Raw genomic sequence first — 18,154 nt, 5'->3', positions numbered from 1 at the left:
GAAACATCTTCTCACGGGTTGCTCGCGATTATTCTTAAAATATCGTAGGAATACTACTCACCTCTCTTCTGCCTCCTTCATCCACCTCTCGAGGACCGGCTTAATTTTCTGCGCGCTTTTCGGCGTAATGTCCAGCTTTTCGAATCTGAAGCCAAGAATAAGGCTTGATCCATCTTCTTGGATTCCATTTCTCGGGTAATTGATAAAAATGATGGAAGGAAATGGATGTGCGTGTCGAGAGAAGGCGACACAAAGACGTAAAAAGATGAAATGTCTAACTTCAAACATAATATAACATGTACGCAATGTAATAAAATGTTCACTTGTGGAAATTTAAATTGTTTGAAATATTTTCTCTGAGTATTTCTCGCTTTTTATTTACGTCTTTGTCCCACTAAAGGAGCACTAAGAGACATGCATTGATTCAATAACAGGACATTGACAATGCGTGCATGCTTTAAGGTTTGGTGATGCCGTGTATGATGTTGCCAACGCGCTACGCAAACGCTTTTCTCGCGCGGGCAAAAGTTCGAGTCTCTTGGATTAAATCGTAAAGCAATCGAGAGCTTTTAGACTCGACGAACGTTAAAAATCGCGAGAGTCCTTCGACTTTATTCTATTCTTTTATTCTTAGCGCGTTGGCGACATCATGCCCAAGTTTGCCAATGCCCTGGCTCGAAGAAAGTTAATTTTAGAAGTGCTCCTTTCGCATCTCTTTTCCGAACGAAATTAGAAATTAGTGAGAGTGTTTGTGCAGCTATACCCAAATACTGCCAATTCTAAAGCGGGAGAGGACCGCGAATCGGACGAACGCAAGTGACGAAGAGGAAGAGAGAAGAGAGAACGATTATCGTCTATCTTATTCTTACGCGGGATGAAACGTTGATTTTAACGATTGATTAATCAAATTATACTCTCTCCCTCTCTCTCTTTTTAAAGCTCCTTCTCACGACCGTCGGAAGGTTCTCAATTTTCCATCGTTGGGTATAACTGCGATTTCTTAAAGGATTTTCGAGTTTTAGATTTTTAGGTAAATTAAGTAACGCATGAGGGGTGAACGTACGTAGCTTGCTGCTGAGAGGCAATCTGCGAGGCAGCGTACATCTGGGTAGCCAGGGCACTGGGGAACAATCACCAATGCTTATGTTAGTTGATACGATAAGAATTTTTTAAGAGGTATAAACTTTTTCTCTTTGTTTGTTACCGGCATCACCACGGTGGTTCCCATTCATATTTCGAAGATGCGCTCGATCGACGAAGAAGGTAAATAGTATAACGGTTTAGAAAGCCCATGTGTTCATAAGCATTTATTAAATATTATACATTCACAATGAACGTAATAATCTTGTAAAATTTCTACAAATATTTTTATTTAAATAAATATAATTTATTGATAATTATTGAGAATTTCAGGATTTACATTTAAACTGCAGCATAAATCAGGAACCATCGTGGTGTATTACGGTATAAATAAGTTTATCTTTCATAGCACCTCAAAATTGAATAATGTACCTGCAAAGGCTGCATCGAAAATTTTCCAGTCTTTGAACGAATTTCAAACAAGTTTCGATAAATCAGACGCGAATGGTAATTCTGTTAAACATTATCACACGAGAATGAAAAGAAAAATGTAAAATCTGCTTCGCGATTTTCTTAGCTTTACATTCGGGCATTTATTCCTAATAGAAGATACTATTATAAAATCAACGAACGGATATACGTATATATAACCGTAAACCATCTCTCTTTTTGCTACTCTGTAAACAAATTCCGACCCTTTCTACGCCATTTCCAGTGACCTGGCACACTGTCGTTTTACATTTTACCTTATTATTGAATTCTCATTAGCGACGTCCATTTCGACGAACGCGAGGAAGACGAAACAACGAAAACTAACCTGCATATGGCACTTTGACTGTATGCGGGCCCCTCGGTGACACTCAGGGCCTGCCCGACCTGAGTCTGTGTCAGACCCAGAGACAGTCTGCGTAGCTTGAAGACCTTCGCGAACTCCTTGATCTCGTCCAAATTGATCCCATCAACCACATTATTAGTGGCCTCATTGATCGTTGGCTGGTCTGTAATGAAAATACATACAACGCTCTACTCCCATTTTTCTGATAAATAAAAAATTATGCTATATAAAATTTACGCAATTTACTGCTATTTTTAGTAAAGAATTTTTAATAAAGAAAGTTAAGTCTAATTACTTAGTATGCTGAATCAATTCTAAATAAATTAAGCAAAAGATTTGAATTATTATATTGTTAATTCATTATTTTAAATATTCTTTTAATAGTCTTATTACGGATTTTTATTTTTTTACAAGAGCCATTATATTTAAACGAATTCTTGATTCTATAAATCATAAGTTTCTTGCGGATACAATATCGAGCCAATCGTGAACGAGATGAAATATTCGTGGTTCAAGGGTTAATGCGATAAACATTCTTGCGTCACGCGTGTGATCGGTTTTATGATTCTAATGGTGCATTTTGAGCACAACCCAGGGATTCATTGCCAATCATTCGAGCGCACATTTCAATCGATTCATCGGAACGTACCGAAGCTTTTGCTTCGAGAAGGCTAATGACATCAGGCCGCTTCGTTAAAGTAGCTCGAGTTGCAACGATTTCTCTCGTAAATCTGTCATCCCGAATATATACGCATGCAATAGAAATATCTACATATTCTCTCTTTCTTTCTCTCTTTCTCTGTAATCTCGACCAGTCCGCCTGGTTTCCGCGCAATAAACTGCAAATCCTTCTTCTACGATAATATTTCTATGATCATTAATTTTCGATCGAAACCCCAAGTACTTTGTGCGTTTCAAACACAAAGTTGCGAGTACATTAGACTCAGCTATGACTCAATAAAAGATTTGCCATTTTAATCGACTTAAATTTAGAAGAACTCTATATCTTTGGTCATATGATCACGCTTATTGATTAATTTTTTCAAGTTTTAAATTAATCATTTAAAATAATTTAATAAATTGCAAAAAATAATTTAATAAATTGTAAGTTGCATTGAATTAAATTTGAAATAGATACAAGATTTTTATAAAAGATTAATTACTTATACATTTATATACATATAAAACTTGAAATATGTTAATTATACAACAATTATACCAATAGAAATAATATAAGATAATTAGTCTTTGCATAATTGTGACTTTGCATCCTGTTCTCTATACAAATCATTGAAATTCTATCGGAGAATGGTTAACAAAGGCAAATATTTATGAAATAATGCTCCCATCTAATACCAGCAATTGAGAATCGTTAGCTTCACGCGTTGAATGATTATTCCACCGCGTCAGAATGACGAAGTGCCAGTCTACGATGATTGTAAGTTATTAAAATTATTGTCAGCCAACACGAGGTTACGCGCGCTGCTGGAATCTTTATGGCTTCCTAGAAGGCAGTGAGGAACGAACTAATGCCCCGTAATGAGCCCAGTTCTATACGATATCCTATTACAGTTATCAAACAATCGATGATCGTTCGAAATATTATTATTCGCTAGCTATAAATGCGCATTTAATTATTAAATTAAATGCTTCTTCCGCGACGGCAGTAATGCTTCATTGTATTGTTGGAGAGAAGCATCCTAGTAAAGTCGATATCGAAAAATCAAATATGTGCGCTTTAATTATCAGAAATATATAGTTTGTACACAATCACGCGCAACTGCGATTAACATCCTGTCAAAGATATCCGTTGGAATGTGACAACTTGACAAGATAAAGATAAGGAGCGCGTTTGCATGTGGTAATTGCTTCTTTAAGAGAGATTATGCATGCAATTACTTGTCGACATTAGCGACTGTGCTTCTCATATAGGCAAGATGATTGCGATATAGGAAGATGATGTCCCCTGCAAAAGTTGTAATTAAAAGCTGTCAAGGAATAACAACATGGTTACCCTCGGGGCCTCGATTATCATTTTCGCGCGCATGCTGATGTGTCATTTTAAACGCACTGCCAAGTAAACCGCACAGATCATTTCGACTTTCGACCCCCGTCGATTAATAGTTATTGCAAGGAAGAAAAATAAGCTATATCTTACTCGGTGAATCGTTCAGGAGATCATCCTCCTCTTCCTTCGGGCTATGCATATTGCTCGGGGAGGCCTTTACTCCAACACCGCCTGGTCCATGCGTTGTCGTAATAGTAATCTCGCCGTTGCTGGCGGCCAATCTATTCAAAGCGGATGCGGCGGACACGACGGATTCGTTCAAAGGCGACGATTGCTCCGGTCGTTCCCTGTGATGTTTTTCCGTTGACTGTAAACAATACAGTAGCGGGACAGATTAGCAGGGAATCTACTACGGGGACATGACAATATCCTCTTCCGCGCCAATTATGCACTTAATAATGAGACGGAACCGCTCGGGACACTTTAGAGTCTAATTAGTGGAAGGAATGCCAGTACTGACGGAATACTTTCTTAACAAGATCGCTCGGTATCGGGAATTATTCAGGTTGCTCCGCTGATCCCGCCGCGCTTTCCTCCATATCGTGGAAGCCACGATATAATCACATATTCGAATACGTCGCGTGATTCGATAAAAATCTATTTACATTCTTAAAAAATTTCGAAAAGAGAAGCCAACAAAAGTATCTTTTTTAATTATAATATGTTTTTCGTGAACGGTTATAGATCAAATTAAGAGAAAATGAATAATAGACTTAAAATCCTAATAAGTAATGATACATATATCAATTTTATTGCGTTTAATATGGCATGAAAAATTATATTTTATATCCATACGAGAATAGTTATTTAATTATATAAAGTACACATAATTATTTTAATTAAATTCAAAAAATTACAAGGAAATATATTAAACATTATATAATTTCAACAATGTAGAATAATGTAGAACTTTTAAAATATTTATTTCGCTCTTTTTAAACTCTTCTTGTAACATCGCGAATAAATTTATATTAATTGCTTACTATTTTCAAAAAAGCATGAGCTTTTGTGATAGGAACTCGTCATACATACTGTATAATGATTCATATGTGAGGTGTGTCGGTGGCTGTGCTGTTGAGGCGATGTCGTTAGAAGTGGTTGCTGAGAAGCCTGAACGGCCTGTACAGCTTGCGCCGCTTGTGCTTGTGCCGCTTGGGCAGCCTGAAGCAGTTGCTGAGGCTGCATCGCGTTCAGAAGTTGTTGGCTCGCCGAGCTATTGCTCAGAAGATGCGGCAAAGCAGCAGGGTTCAGTCCTAATCCCGACGCCAGGCTGGGGCTCGTGGGAACTGATAAAAGGACAAGCAAATGCGCACATAGTACGATATACCAATGCTATGTAAATCACAGAATAGGCACAACAAGCCATAATACATATATCTCAAGATATTTAGGTGTTTTGATGAGATTTATATTACAAGAGAGGTTGTTGTTTATATTATAAATTATTATAATTTAAGGAAAATAATTTATAAGAAAAAATATCGAAAGAGAGAAATTTAAAGAGGCAAAAATAATAGACGTCCGATTTTAAATATCCTTATAAGATATCATTAAATTCTTGGCGGATATTTAAAAAATTATTTATGTAATATGTGAATATATTGTTATTCAATTTTATATTGTACACAATTATTAATTTAAGGAAATTATTAATAAACAAAGAGAATAATATATTCGAATTTTTCTAGTAAATATATAGATGATATTTTAATAAGCACTTTAATGTAGAAAAATATATTTAGCGAAGTTTATGGTTTTGCTTAAAAAGAAACAAATATTGCGCCATATTGCTACGCTAAAGAAAATTAATTGCGTGTATTATGTCTTGTAATTTTACGTCGATAAGAAAATCTTCTAAACATATTAGCGCTAAACTTACCGTTGCTCGTAGGCGTGTTAAGCATGTTTTGCGGTTGAGCTAGAGACTGAAGATTCGCTAGTGTCGTAGAAACTACTTGTCCATTACTGAGCGCCAAGTTTACCATTTGATTGTTCGTGACGTGGCTAACCGGTATGGTCAAGATAGTTTGCGTAGCGATTCCTGAGGAATACGAAACATTTTTTCAAAATGACACGTCGTTCTTGACAGAATTACGAGTGAGAAGGGATAATTAATTTATGATATCCCTCGAAAGCGCTATCTCGTATAATCGTATCTCGAATCAATAGATACTTCATTTTCATTATGAACATAGTCCACGCGTCGTTGATCCAGGATGGGTGGTAAAGTTATCAGAGTCTCATAGAGGGATTATTAGGCAACCCATAGGGCAGGTAACCTCGCAGGCTAGCGTAGTTGGCAAACTATTATCGTCATCTTAATAGTGGGTACAGGTACTGGTACTGGACTGCGCTGCGAGAAGGACGCCTAATCATACTTAGAATAGTTTCGGGATTACCTCCAGCTCCGCTAATCTGATTACCCTGTACACGCGCTTAATATGATTACTGATCATGAGTACGTACCCGTGTTGCCACCTACAGCTAAGCTAAGCAAATCCCGTATTCCGAACAGCCATAAAAGTTTCACGTTCTGAGGTAAGGTCAACCGACAATCCGATTAATGTATAGTTCAAACGTTGCCGAACGATAACGCGCCGTTAATACATCGTTAATAATGCGCTGTCGACTCACATCTAACAAATTCGCGACAGGAGTTTGGAAAATATTTTATTTTATTCGCGATAACAATATTAATTGGATTCGTGTCTCATTACTAAAAGAAGAAATTTTTTAGAACTTTTTTAGAAGTATCGAGAATCTTATTATATCTAATTTATATCTGGCGTAAAGAAAGAATTGGAGGATGTTATTTTTACTCTTAATAATTAGGACGTGCATGACCTCTCAGGTATTTTAATCCTAGCCGCTTTTCGGATCTTAATTGTTCCCGCGCGACGCGAATAAAATCTCGGGCGGCTGATGTCACTTTAAATAAAGCCACGGACATTCCTGTACGGACAATAATTTCTATGAACGACAACTATTGACCGCACTCTCGAGCACTCCTCGATTCATCCTCACCGATACTCGATGTCTATCAGAAACCAATCGAGCGTTAGTCAGTTACCATCGATTGAGCCGAAAAGCAGTGCAAACATTATTTGCCGTCACGTAACTCGTCATCCTACCGCGGCCGGTCCATATCCACGAACTTCAATCCACTTAGGCGGAATCCCAAAGTTCTCCTTCTGCCTCTCGTTCCCTACCTGTTCCGTACGCTCGATCTCCATCTCTTTCTCTCTTCTCTCCCCTTTCCCTCTCTTTCTCTTCCTCTCTATCTTTCTCTTTCTCTCTCAATTGCTAGAATAGGAACTCAACTTGGTAGAAACGAAGTTAGCGCGGACCGCAATCGATATAATAGCGGCCGAATCCGCGGAGCTGCGATGTCCAGTGAGTGCTAGGGTTAGAAGCAGGGAGAGGGCGAAAGAGGGAGAGAGGGAGAGAGGAGAGAAGGACGAACCCGAGAAAGGAGGTAAAACGGGGTGGGATCCGTAGGGTTGGAGAGGGGTAGTGAGACGTTAATTATACATTGAAATTAGTTGCAGAGTTTGCCCTGTGCTCGCCGAGGCAGTCTAGGGCCACTAAGTATGGACGACGAGCCGGCCTTAGTCCGAGCTGGTCAGAGATAGTCGATATTATATTATATATCGGCACATCTTGATTACACAACATTATGCGCTGGCACATCGTCGGGTTACTATGTGTTTCACACAGCGGACGCGCGATGATTTTACGCAGATTTTGCGTGTAAATTATCGATGAAATTTTAAATAATTGAAATCATTACAATTATTTAAATTTTGCTCGAGACGGCGTCATCAAGGTCAATATTACGATGATGTAATGACAAGAGGAAAAGTCAACTATATATTCGGGAAATGTTGAAATTGTACGTGCTAGCAAAGCTTACCTTGCGAAGTGGGGATAAGAAGCTGAGCCCCTTGAATGCCCTGAACCAATTGACCGGACGTTAGGATGAATTGAGGCATCGCAACCGGTTGCGGTTGAGATAATAGCTGAGGTAACGTCGCCATTGGAGCTGAGCTAGGTGGCAGAAGGTGGGAACCCGCCGTCGTATTCGAAGCTGTTGGTACCGTTCCACCTGGGAATGAAAATTAACAATTTCACCGCGTTAGATTACCTTTGTCATTTAATTCTCGCGCAATCCTCGATTCTGCAGTAAAGTCTTACGACTTTAACCGCGCGAGCTTCTATATTCATTTAAATTTCTACATAAGAAACTAGATTAATTTATATTTTCGCCATCTCTTACCTGACGAACTGACAGTCAAATTCAAGGGAGTATTAATTAATTGATTATTAGTTAATCCCGTCATCCCTTGAAGACCAGCGGCCAGTGACGCAACTTGTGGAAGATTTTGTAAATTCGCTAAGTTCTGGAGATTCTGAAGTGTCACCATGCCAGCCACTACGCATAAAATTTCGAAATGAAATAGTAATGTCGATATCGAGAAAAAAAATCTATATTTTGTGAAGAAGAGACATCTTGTACTTACTCGTTCCGTTTAAATGAGCTTGTGCAACCGCCGCACGTTTCGCTTGATGGAGATTTTCAGGTGATGGACTCCGTCGTCTCTTTCGTGAATTCTTTATGTCGTCTATCATCATTTGGTGTTCGTGAAGCGCACCACCACCTGTCGCCGGTTCGGGACTTCCAGTGCTACTCCTATCGCTATCCTATAACAGACATACATATTCATAAATATAATTACAAATCAGATTGAAACTGGGTCACTTTCAATCTATAAGATATAAGTAAAATTAATAAAAAATGCTTCTAAATTGAATTATGCTGATAATAACTTATTATGCTGATAATATAATGCTAATTATAAGCGATATATATTAATTAATTAACAATAATGTTAATTGATTAATATATATCAATATACAAATTATTTTCCTAAAGGATTACATACTCTCTTGACTGCTTTCAAAATGGAATAGATCATATTTTCCTTCGCGAAAATCAATCAAACAGCTATGAAAAGGTTTTTACATGAGCTAGCAATTTTTATTGTGGCAGTTTAATGCGAAAAACAGGTTAATAATTATTTACAATTTATATAAAAGGTGATATTTATTAAAATATATTATTTTAGTTTGACAAAAGTGAGAAAAAGCAATGACAGAAAGTGAAATATATATGTAAAAGTAGATTAGCGAAAATAATTAGCGCAATACGCAAACCAATGAGGCTTATGATGCTTCGATGATCATTGTCGAATATCAATTTTCACTTACGCATAGCAATGAAAATTGAGCTCGTCTGTGTTATCTCCTGGTCCTTGCCCATAAACATAATCTAGTAACGCGTGCAAAGTGATTTAGTTATTCACGCTCAATAACACATTTTTGGAATTAACTTGGTCATCGAACCAACCGCCCGATTTAATCAATACCAATTTGATGCAGCCGCGCGTGACATACGTTATTGTAACTTCCAAAAATCTTTCAACGGCAAACAACTGCGAACAGTTATACGCGAAGGCGAGAATTACTTGGGCAAAAAAATATATTAATCACGTGTTTTCTCGTCGCTTTCTGCTTTCGCGTGTCTGCAGATATATAATTCATGCATATTTACAGAATACCGGCGGAATAATTAACGAACTCCCGGCACATTAAGGCGTGCCGTGTATACGTATGTGTGCACGTATAGCCGAGGTTCTTAGAAGACAATCTAAATTATAATAAATCGATGGAGTATATATGCCGTAATGCTTTACCACCACGAGTGTATGTCGATGGTGTTGGTGGTGGCTGTGCCGCGGAGAGTAATGTTACCGGTGCGGCCTCTTTGCATAATGGTATGGAAATATGCCGGAACGTGTATCGCCATAGTTGGATACAGATTAAGCGTTTTAGAGCTTCGACACTCGAGTAATTCGGGAAAAAGAATTTCCGCGGATAACTGGATCCATGAATAAATCCTGGGTAAGCTTCTTCGGTGACTATCACCTTTTACGTTAGACGTGTGACTACTCTAATTACACATGTTGATGCGAATTTCCGAGACGAACGCGTATAAAGAATATTTTAAGATGAGTTTAAGACGGCGCAATAAACTCGAGTCTTGTAACGGGAAGTGTAAATCATCCCTTTCATTGTCTTTTCTTCGAAGAATAGACCGTGAAATTGACGTGAGAATAATTGAGAATGGATAAAACACGCAAATATTGTATTAATTGCATACTGTCAAACAATCTCATTACATTCAGCTCGATTCAAAAAAAAAAGATATCCTCTGGGTGCGGCTTGTAATCCCGGCTTGAATTTTCGTCAAAGTCGCACAATGGGCCGCGCGCGTCGCTGGTCGAGGCATTTCATTGCATAAAAAATAGATAAAGCCTGCTCGATAGGTAACGAACGAAAATAGGAGGCGCGGCAGTTCAATTTTTTTCCACGCAAATTCGTAAACGGCTATACCACCAGTATAGCCACCCTATATTAAATGGACGAAGCGAGGGGGATTAGTTGAATGCACAAGCTCGACCATTTTGCTTGTAAAAGTGCGCACGATATACAACCAGCCGTAGAAACATATGTTTACGAGTTTTCGATATTTCACATAAATTAATCAGTGCCGCAACATCGCAACGCATAAAACGGCGGCTTTTGTATGAGATCATTGACTTTCCCCCAATTGAATGAGAGGTTCTTTGCTTGTAAAAATAAATATTTATATTTTTTATTATACCCCTACAAACAAAGCTTATATAATTAATGCGCGTTTTAATTAAGATATAAATCATTTTCTTAATCGTAGGCAACTCTCGGATTTCAAAAGATTTTCTATTTTTATACATTTCTATGGTTTTCATACCATCTATAAATATACATAATTACAAAGTAATAAATTTGGTATATCAATAATTCTATATGTCGCGGAAATAAGTTATAATTAGCGTTTGGTTCCTCGGTTCGCGCCTCGGGACATTCAACGAATCGACTTACTCAATCAAGTCGCACGAAAGGAACGGTCGAGCCGCCCACGCTGTTGATCTCGCGGACCTTTAAAATTCTCTAGGAGAAATCGGTCGCGTGATCGATAAAAAATCCCGCGTCCATAGACCATCTCGCTAATGCGAAAAAGCGGGCTGGACCCCTCTCGCTCCCACGATCGGGTGAACGACCAGTGTGTGGAAGGCACGAAAAAAATACATGATCAGAGAGAGAGAGGGAAAAAGGGGGCGAACGAGCGTTCGTTCGGTTGGTCGTTGGAAATGCAACAATAAACATTACTTATCGGCGCGGGGGTCTCTAACAATACGTATACGAAGAGAAGCGGCGCGGCTGCCGGTAGCAAAGCGCAAGTTTTTTGCAATAAAGTCATTTCGAGCCGTTTGAGTTATGGGTAATTCCTGCGGAGCGCCCGGACCTGTGCGCTCTAGCTAGCTGGTCCGAGTCCGGTCCATTGATTAGTATTAATGACTTAGCTGCACTCATTTCGCCCGAATAAAAGTAATTGGATTTGGCTTCGACCCCGCGCTGTAGTTTGGCGTCGACGGCGGCGTCGGGCGGCGTTGACGGCGGCCGGCGTCGGCGGTGGCGACGGCACTGGCTGGCAGAACAAAACTCGTGGGCGCGTGTAAAAATACATTAATATCTGTTTGCGCTTAATAAACGATAGCCGCGCTGACTTCAGACTAATGGCCGTATTCCGGAATCGGTAATACGCATTTTTATGTTTCTCTTTCTGATACGCGGCGCAGCGCCGCATCGCGCCGCGCCGCACCGTGCTGGTTCCATCCCATCTTTGGTTGCGGCCGTTTCTGCCCTGGCGATCGATTTGTCGAGCAGGGCACCGTTAGCAGTTATGAAAATTGAACGATTTTGTGGCAGGAGAAGGCTACATACGAACGCGAGTTTTACTATGCGCGCGAGCTTCGGCCGAACGCAGGAAGTACGCGAGAAATATTTAGGTGTTTTTTTACAAATTTTTACGAAAATTAATTTTTTATCATATTATATACTAATACATTAGTTAAGATTCCAATGAAAAATATCGATGTGTTTACCGAATTAAAGATGGATAATTTTTCTATAAATATATAGTATACATATAGTTAAGCAATAATATGTTTAAATAAAGTCCAATGTATAGTAATTAGATTTGACTTGATTTGAATCTCGTAGATATTTTGGAGTGTCTAAATTATTCATGGAATAATGGAATTCTATCAAATATAGTTTGCGATAAATATTGTTTATAAATACATTTGACTATTATAAAACTGATTGATTTAATTTTCGCAAATTTTATTCGTATTCGTATTTGTATACCACTAATTATACGCGATCAATCGAGATCAATAGTTATTAATTGGAATTATTCGACACGTGAGAAAAAGATATAACAAGATCAGAAAGAATGATGAATTTCCGTCACGATTAAAGATTTTAACGAATCTTGTGGGGAAGTCGCAATTATCACCGTGGTCATTGCGAAAGGGTGTTATCGGGAATGGAAACCCAGAGAGGCAGTTGCAGAAGACCTGCTCTCTATATGAAAAGGACAAGAACGGAGACAACTAGAAAGGTAGACAGAGAGACTGTTTGACAGAGAGAGAATCGTGGAGACAGTCGGGAGAAGAAAGGAAAGGAGAAAGAAAGAGAGAAAGAGGGAGAGAGAAGGAAGAAGTAAGAGATAGAATCCGCTCGACCCTCGGTTCAGGCCGCTTTGTCTGTAAGTGTAATTAGTCCAGGGTGGGGTTCCTGGGGAGTCGAGGCTCGGGGGTATAAGGGAGGGCAAAAGAAGGGGGTGCAGTGGAGCAACAGCGTGGTTCATCCTGGCTTCCCTCGCCCCATCGCCGTGCCCCACCACCGCCTTATTTATATGCAAATGAGCTTCATTTCGCGATATTAATGTTCCACCCGAGTCGGCCTGCCTCGGCGCGAAGGGGTGCGAGGATACGCGGAAAAGGGTTCGTCCTCGTATATGTTTACGACCATTTCGCCCGCATGGACAGCAGCCGAGTCAAAATGTCAAAAATTGCGGCGACCTCAACACGCGGTCAAATAGATAATTTCGTCTTTTAGTAAACGAAAATGCATGAAGTTATAAAAATGAAGAAAGTCTTCATTGCAAGTTGACAGATTTTTAAGAAAGAAACATACTTGTGTCGTTGCGCTTAATTCTAATAAATTGAGAGCAATATTATGATATCGCAAGAAATTCGCCTCGCGATTGTCTTTTTTATGCGTATCTTTTGCGTTTAATCATCATCATTAATGCTCAATCTTTACAAGCGAAATTCAAAAATTTCCAATGGTACGCGTTGTAGGCCCAAATCGTGGAGCTTATATGGCGAGCAGATAGTATAGATAATGACCGATTTATCGTAACGAGTGGAGCGTGGCAACGGGTAGAGACAGACCCCCATCAAGGCCCCACCGGGGTAAATTAACAACAGACAAGCCACTTGAAACATTACCGAGGCTTCCTAGCAAAGCAAGCCGGGGGTGGGCTCGCGTTGTTGCCTTACTCAACATAAATTAGGGCCGATAGAAAGGGTAGATTGCAGAATGTTGAGTGTATAACGACCGGCGCCGCGTTCTGCTGGTAACGGTGTCTCGAGCATCCGCACGTCGCGTCTTACTCTTGCAGCACACGCGAGCCCGAAAAATCTTGCACGCCACGTAATACCCGCTCATGACTAAGAAAATTCGAGCTCTTACATCGAAGTCTCGTGTTAATCGATGCGAGATGTGTTACGTGTAAGCGCCGTTATAATTTCATTTTTTTCCCTCTCTTTTGCGCGATCAAATTTTTAATTTTTAGGAACGGATTGTGAAATGCACTGTTATATTAAATAAATAAATAAATAAATATATATATATATATATATATATATATTTATTTATTTATTTAATATATATATATATATATATATATATATAGATGTATATTTGCGATTTGTAAAACAAATCAGGTTTTTGTATTAAAAGAATCGAATATTTATAAATTGTAATATGATTGCTGCCAATTTCGCATTATTGCGCGATATTAAAATACGTTTTTGCATAATCATGTGGAATTGAGAGAGAAAGTGATCGTTATGCTGAACGGCGTCACCGGTAATGTCCCGAGTTCCTTCGAAAAGCTTAATTACGACGAGTCAGCGAAATAATTCGAAATAGGAGTAACGTTTGTGCCGACGGTATTTGCATTTAATGGATATTAAAATGAATGACCATCGCTCATTACGAATGCCGCGGGGCGTCCGTGGTAAAATCGTGGGTAATGAAGTCGCGAGACGAATCTTACTTGTAAATGGATCCTTCATTATATCCAGATACAGTTCTTTGAGGAATGCGTCCTAACGACTGTTCGGACACGCCGCTAAGAAATTTATGAGAATTTCTCACCGTAATATCGAAAAATAAGGCCGTATAATCGCCTTTATTATCTCGCAAATATAGCCTTGATGAGATATTTTGAATTAGATCTTTTTTCTCACGCAACTATACATGTTTAATATTAGTGTGTGCTATCCAAATAACGAAACATATTATTAAAAAAAAAGATAAGAATATATTTTTTCGAATATATTTTTCCATTTACGCGTAATTATGTAAGAAACGCGTCATATGTTTCTCGAAATGTTTCTCTCTCCTCTCTGACCAGTGCTAATAATCAACTCGAGCAATCCATTCCGCGTATTCTTCACGGCGGGCATCTTAATGCGCGCGAGTCGTAAACCGCGCGAACGTGGTGTAAATCTATTCGTACCGTCGTTGTTTAGCTCGGTCTGCGCCCTAAGAGAGGACGGTCGGTCGAAGTAGAAAGAGAGGAAGGACAGGGACAACGCCAGCGGGGTGGTTGAGTGAGAGAATCGGAGGTGGGTCGACCGATGCATGAATATACATGACCTTACCACCAACCCTTACACCGCAACGGGGCTCTGCTTACATTATTGTATATCTAATTCCGCGGATGGTTCTCAAAATTTGCCGACCGCCGCCGCGACGACGGCGCGTCGCGTTGGCCGCTTACATCCGGCTGAGAATCACTGCCGGCTCACGACATTATGCAGGCAGTCTACATATTATACATTCGGACTGGGATTCAATTAAGTTTGGTTAGACCAAGTCCCGCAGCCCTCTCCCGCATCCGGTCTGTACTTCCTTTCTCTGACTCGCGCCTGGTTCCAACTAGCGCACATTTTTGGTGCAACCGATATTGTCATCTAATAAGACCATCGTTTAGCTTGTTGTTCGACACTGCATTTGATCTCGAAGATTTATCGATCGTAAATTAAACTATATACGTATTTGATTACGTGTGCTCTAAAAATAGTATATATGTAATATATGTAATATATATAGAGAATATCTCTCTAGAGATAATAAAAAGACACACTACAAGTTGAAATTGTCAACGATATTTTAATTGATATTTTAATAGTGAACAACTAGTAATAAGCATAAGAAATAGAATATCTTACAATAAAATTATAACGTCTGTACTTTATATCTCTTGAATTGAAGAAGGTCTATGATTAACGTTAGGATTTTTTCTCTCTCGCCGGAACCACTAATTATCAGCCGACTCAAACGTACGTAGGCATCGGTCCTCGTGACTTAAGCGGCGAGAACGTTTGACATTTGGCGGGCGTAACCAGCTGTATGGCAATAAAGTTAATTGAAATACGTCAAGTGTATATAGCCTAGCGCTGAAAATACTTATGCGAGTTGGTGCGCGTCGCGTTGGCTTAAGACACGCACGCATGCACGGTCGTGACACACTTCGATATATACTACCGGATGGATAATTAATGGGACCACGTGGTGCAGTCACGATACGCGCCACGGACGAGAGCGTCGGCGAGTGCATGAGCGCTCGTCGAAAAGGATGACGGATCACGAGGGTCGCGGGGTAGAGAAGTAGAGATCACGTAAGGGTGAACCAGGCGGGGAAAGGGGGATGCGGACGATGCGCGCGACGGACGGGAAGGCGAAGGGGGCTAAAATAATGACGGAAAATTGCGCGCTTCCATGTTACACGGCGCTGAGCGTCGACACTTAATTCAATTCGATTGCGATACAGTTCAATAATTCGATTAATTAAAAAATATCGCAGAGTCGCTCAGCCGATTTGCGATCGGCTGCGCGCCTTTCGCTTCGCGAGAGGCGTAAGGTCTTCGGACGAATCGCCCCCCTTTGAGCGCCCCTGTTTAGAGAGGGCTGCAACATCGGCTGATACGCAGAGTTAGCTAATAACTGAAATGCAACCCCACACTCGATGTTGCCGCATCATCTGTGATTATTTGAGTATGAGTATCGAGCGAACGGTGTTTCCAAAAAGTCCTCCGAACGAGCGAGCGAGTTCATTGGCGATTTTTGCAAGTTTAGGTGACATCATCACGCGAATCGACTTCAATCGTGCTCTTCACCTATTGAATCTCGCGTGCAATATGTGCTTGATTTCCAAAAATTTCATTAATGGATGTTCATAAAGAACTCGTTCTTTCAGATTGTTTTGCAAAAGAGAAGGTTGTCATTTGCGTTCTCGATTGTTCTCTGCTGAGATGCAAGACCATATTCTTTCAACCAGTTTTAAATTAGCTGGAGCGATTCTTTCTTGCTCTCTGCAATTTTTGCAATTGTGAGAAATGTATGCGAATGCGATAATTTCAGAAAGTTATGATGATAACTTTATACAAAAAGATATAAAAAAAAGGTAACTATTTGTCAACTTATCTGGAAATAAAAATTATAGATCAAGATCTTTAATTATATTATCGATAAGATCGATTATAGGAGCCGTGATACGTGCAATAGTCAATATTTAAAAACATATCCCGGTATAGCATCGCAATATACCAATATTTAATTAAAAACAAATGGTGCGATGACGTCTACCTACGGATTACTTTCTATTAGCTAATTAATTACGCCATATCAATATCTCTTCCGCTATTTCATTAATATGATGATAACGACATAATAATGCGACTGCCACGTCACGCGACGGCCCGTGACGGTTTTCCGGAAATCTGAAAACGCACAGGTAGTCTCCCCCTTCCGTTTCGCCATCAGAGATTCGCCATATTTAAAAATAGCTGACGACGAGGAGCGCCGTCATGGAGTATTCGGGTATGTTATAATCCCGGCGCGGTGTCATAATGATAATAACAACGCGTTAATTAAACTCGCTGATTTATGCGCCTTTCATATTGTAATTGCTCACCGAACTCGAGTCGAGACGCAGAACGAGCGGGCGCGCAGTTACGGTCTCGGACGATCTCTCGCTCAGAGAGCTGAGATAATGCGAACGAATTAATGAGTCAAGGCGCAATTAATATCGAGCACTCGCGCGCTTGCCGTCTATTCGGCGAGACCGCAACCGCTGTGCCTTCAGCCGCGCCGCGGAAAAGAAAAGACGTAGAGAAAATGGAAAGATGAGAGCGGATTTTCGTAATCTTCCACGTTATAATCGTAATAGCGCGAGAGGAGTGTTTTTCTCCTCGGCAGAGAGTGCGAGTCTCGTTCGTGCGCAAATTGCGTATTCTCTTTTAGCTGCTTAATTCAACTCAAGAGTCTCGAATACAATTCGTTACGATTTAACGTCGGCCACGGACGGAAGGGGGGGAGGGGGCAGGGGGGCAGAAAGGGATGGACGCAAATCGCTTATTTACACCGTGAACGGTGTAATACGCACGCGCTGGAGGCCATATTTAGTTTACCAACCCGTGGGTATAATGTCTTTTTAGGTACGTTAATTAACAGTATTCATTTTGCACAAAGGTTTCTAATTACGCACTGTACGGAGCCATAGACTTAGTGCCGCCTCCGCAATGGAAATGTTATGTCCCTTCTCGCGCCGACGTCTAGAGTTCATGACATCGACGTCAGGGAAGCTTCGTCGAAATCGGAGCACTTCCGGACCGAATCTGGAGATCGTCGTCGGTATCGGACTCGGTGCAGCCGGGATTCCTTTCCGTCCTACGCGAGATTCGACGACGTTAGGTAGGCGGCCGAGAACCAGGACGAGTCGGCCGCCACATCGCGGGTCAATACTTGTCCGGCCGCTTCAGTTAGCAGTCGCATTAATTAATTATAATTAAGTTTTAGTTGACGCGCGGCTGTGGAGCGGAGCGGGGTAAGCAAGGCAGGTAGCTACGCGACTCGCATTTTGAGCA

General features: G+C 40.2%; 1 protein-coding gene across 11 annotated transcripts in view; it reads right to left on the bottom strand.

The window, feature by feature from the left end:
• Positions 1 to 18,154, bottom strand: part of Pdm3 (POU-domain protein pdm3) — a 139,313-nt gene that overhangs the window by 6,050 nt on the left and 115,109 nt on the right. For 7 of the 11 annotated variants that reach the window (XM_083095858.1, XM_083095857.1, XM_083095859.1 and 4 more), the window contains 9 exons: positions 8,504 to 8,684; positions 8,260 to 8,415; positions 7,897 to 8,088; positions 5,863 to 6,024; positions 5,016 to 5,269; positions 4,074 to 4,290; positions 1,898 to 2,078; positions 1,064 to 1,120; positions 62 to 145 (listed from right to left, as the gene is read on the bottom strand). In XM_083095858.1, the coding sequence (XP_082951984.1) occupies positions 62 to 145; positions 1,064 to 1,120; positions 1,898 to 2,078; positions 4,074 to 4,290; positions 5,016 to 5,269; positions 5,863 to 6,024; positions 7,897 to 8,088; positions 8,260 to 8,415; positions 8,504 to 8,684 (1,484 nt within the window). The remainder of the gene's footprint in view (positions 1 to 61; positions 146 to 1,063; positions 1,121 to 1,897; positions 2,079 to 4,073; positions 4,291 to 5,015; positions 5,270 to 5,862; positions 6,025 to 7,896; positions 8,089 to 8,259; positions 8,416 to 8,503; positions 8,685 to 18,154) is intronic. The other 4 variants (XM_083095860.1, XM_083095862.1, XM_083095864.1 and 1 more) reach the window with 3 other exon arrangements.

Source organism: Camponotus vicinus, unplaced genomic scaffold (assembly GCF_025532165.1).
Source record: "Camponotus vicinus isolate PSW18456_S1 unplaced genomic scaffold, iyCamVici1.0 SCAF_4, whole genome shotgun sequence".
NCBI classification, from domain to species: Eukaryota; Metazoa; Arthropoda; class Insecta; order Hymenoptera; family Formicidae; genus Camponotus; species Camponotus vicinus.
This window is presented reverse-complemented; position numbering and strand designations above follow the sequence as displayed.